The following is a 3,255-nucleotide window of genomic DNA, read 5'->3' as shown; positions in this document are numbered from 1 at the left end:
CAATTCTACAAATTGCATTTATGATTAAAATTGGCGGTGACCATGCTGGAAACGTTACGTCGTATGGACCACAAACCCACAAAAGAATTGGACCTTTAATTGTTTTCCTTTCTTGATTGAGTTAAACTGAATAGTATAGCTGACTAGTTCAAAGGAGATTTTATTAGATGACTAATCATGTCTACATCAAATAAAAAAATAGCAATTATTTTCTGACCTAAACGCGTGAAAGTTTCCACCAATCCACAGGCCTCCCCATTTTTCCAATCTAACTCGGTAAATATCTCTTTCTCCCCATTATTTTTTATTTTGTACCTCTCCATCTATATAAATAGCTCCCTTAGCAAGCACACAGATATCAAACTAAAATATACACGTACAGAATAACACAAAAAACATGGAGGAGCTGCTACCAGGTTATCGCTTCTATCCAACAGAAGAAGAACTGGTCTCCTTCTATCTGCATAACAAGCTCCAAGGGAAGCGAGAAGATACTTGTCGCGTAATCCCGACTGTAGACATTTACAGAAAAGAGCCTTGGGACCTTCCAAGTACATTCTATCTTCCATTAATCTGTACATTCTTATATATGTTCTACTATGCTCAATTGCATGGCATGCACCAGAGTACTGGATGATTGGATATGTAGTTCAATCCAACACGACATACTAATATAATGGTAGCTAGTGCTTATGTGAGTAAGTTTGTTCTATATATGTTGTAGAGTCATCGGGGGAGTTGTGCCGTGGAGACAAAGAGCAATGGTTTTTCTTTACGCGGAGGCAACAACGAGAAGCTCAAGGAGGGAGGCCCAACAGGACTACTGCCTCTGGGTACTGGAAGGCCACCGGCTCACCTGGCTACGTTTACTCTTCAGATAACAAGGTGATTGGAGTGAAGAAAACCATGGTTTTCTATAAAGGCAAAGCTCCAACTGGAAGAAAAACCAAATGGAAGATGAATGAGTATAGAGCCATTGAAGTAGACAACTCAACTACCAATACACCCAAGGTATGTGCACGATAATTCAATTGACAATACGAACAGTAATGCATTTGCAGCTCAATTAGATAAGACTTAAGAGCATTCGCTTCTGCACTCGAGGTCTGGATTCAAAATTATCAGAACCAATCACATTATTACATTATCATTTTCAAATTTTCTTCACATCACGCTTAATAACATTTTATTCCCTATAGTTGGGGCATGAATTCAGATTGTGTCGAGTGTACGTGGTATCTGGGAGTTCTCGAGCATTTGACAGACGGCCATTGGATCCAGTCGGAGAGGCACAACAAAAATTTAGTGACTCTACAGGAGCAAGTACTTCTTCTTTGAAGACTACAATGATGGAGAAAGCAAGCGCATCAGATGAAACTTATTCACATTCAGGAGAGCTTGGTGATCTCCCGGAGACGTCAGCAGGGATTAATAGTAGTAACTGGGAGATTAATGAAGGTTTTGAAGAACCTCTATGGGAATGGGAACAACTAAATTTTCTCTAATAAGCAGCCCAAAACCAACTTTTAAACGTGCATCAGTTGGATTAGGCATCAAGCTAAGCTATTAGAGGAAGCAAAGCATAGGTATAACTTAATTTAGATGCAGTAAAATGTAAATTTTTTGTGACTACTCCATTGTCAAGTATAAGAGAAGAATGAGAGTGAAATATTAGAAGAAAGTAAACCATTCAAATTCATGTAAAATAAATAGTTAGATAAGTTGAGGCTGATATTTGACTTTGGAGATGACCATCTGTACTTTGTTCCTATTATAATTTTAGTTATAGAGTTAAAAAGCATTGTTCCTTTGTAATCTCTTTTTTTATTAATATATTATCAGTTGGTCAAGAAAAAGAAAGTCTTCGAAATCTGAAAGAAAATGGAAATAATGTCAATAAACAAATCAAATAGAGTTGCGCTGGCACTCCAACTCATTTCGATTTCGTCATTAGGTTACATTTCTAAAGTAATTTCAGAAGAGAATAAAATTGTATTGGAGAAAGTCAAGAAGTGGGTGAGAGATGGGGAGAAGAGACACTTGAATCTTGACCCTTTCAACCATATAGATAAAATGACAGATCATAGTTAGAACACTGAAGAATACTAGCTTATTTTTTTATTTTTTTAAAGGATGCTTAGTAATTAAAAGAAAAAAAAAATCACAGCACATCAGATAACCAAGATAGTTAATCTTTCACACGGACTTGTTAACTCAAAAGAAATAAAAGCGTTCCGTTGTCTGGTTCCTTGCATGGAAAAAAACGTTAGCAAATTACAAATGAACCGCATCCAACCACCAAGACACAGTGCAAAGCATTTTTATGCCAGGAGGATCTGGCCCGCATCCAACCACCAAGACACAGTGTGCAAAGCATTTTTATGCCAGGAGGATCCTTGCTGGATCCTCTTTGTGAAGATCCTGGGAATCTTTCAATTAGGTCCGTTCATCGTACATTGTGCAGTCAGAAATCATTGTAAAATTTTATATTTAAAATTGAATATAAATAGTATCTAACAAAAATTGGCCGCACGATGTATGATGACCAAATGTGATTAAAGGATCCAGTGAGGATCCTCACTCATTTTTATGCTCAAAAGATGTGGAGGTTGATCACAATAACATATGAGCACAAAAAATTGTTATAAATTTGTTGACTCTAAAGACTACTTAGCCTACGTGGCGCGCAAACTTAATAGATAATAAGCTAACTATGTCCTTCAATTGAATGCAAGGTGTGCCAACCCTTCTTAAATTGTCACACCGACCTGCCCAACAAAGGCAAGTCAACACCAACCTGCCCTGAAAAATCTAGAATTCCAATCACTTCACCTACATCACTTAGAAACACGTTCATAGAGAAGTTAATTTTATGGTAGATACTATTTCGAAGTTTTGAAGATTCATTCAAGACTTGTACTTTGTGGATCATATGCTTCTTAGTTATGTTAATAAATGGTTTTTTCGGCCTTATTAAAAAGTAAAAATCTATTTCACTAAAATGGGCCTCCTAAAGAAATCCACAGGGACCTAAACTAGTAATGGGTTATCTAGGTGGCAAGGCCCACAACATTAACTAGAGAGGTTTCAAACTGAGCGTATTGTCTAACTAAAGCGCTCGACCCTGGTCACTTTTTTATCTACACAACTGAGCATTTTTTACCCAAGAAGTAGAAGGCATGCTCAACTATCAACTCTGCACCACATGTCAGTAATCGATACGGAAGAAATCCCGTATTAGGGGGAAATGATCCT

The 3,255-nt window shown here is 37.2% G+C and overlaps 1 protein-coding gene across 1 annotated transcript; it reads left to right on the top strand.

Moving 5' to 3' along the window:
* Positions 1-345: 345 nt before the first annotated feature.
* On the top strand, positions 346-1,801 carry LOC125474664 (NAC domain-containing protein 90-like). Its single transcript, XM_048578617.1, has 3 exons — positions 346-551; positions 725-1,011; positions 1,200-1,801. The coding sequence occupies exons 1-3, from the start codon at positions 398-400 to the stop codon at positions 1,503-1,505; spliced, it is 747 nt and encodes a 248-aa protein (XP_048434574.1). The 5' UTR covers positions 346-397; the 3' UTR covers positions 1,506-1,801.
* The last annotated feature ends 1,454 nt before the right edge of the window (positions 1,802-3,255 follow it).

Source organism: the organism of the source record quoted next, unplaced genomic scaffold, assembly GCF_019419815.1.
Source record: "Pyrus x bretschneideri cultivar Hongxiangsu unplaced genomic scaffold, Pyrus_bretschneideri_v1 Contig128, whole genome shotgun sequence".
In the NCBI taxonomy this organism is placed as follows: Eukaryota; Viridiplantae; Streptophyta; class Magnoliopsida; order Rosales; family Rosaceae; genus Pyrus; species Pyrus x bretschneideri.
This window is presented reverse-complemented; position numbering and strand designations above follow the sequence as displayed.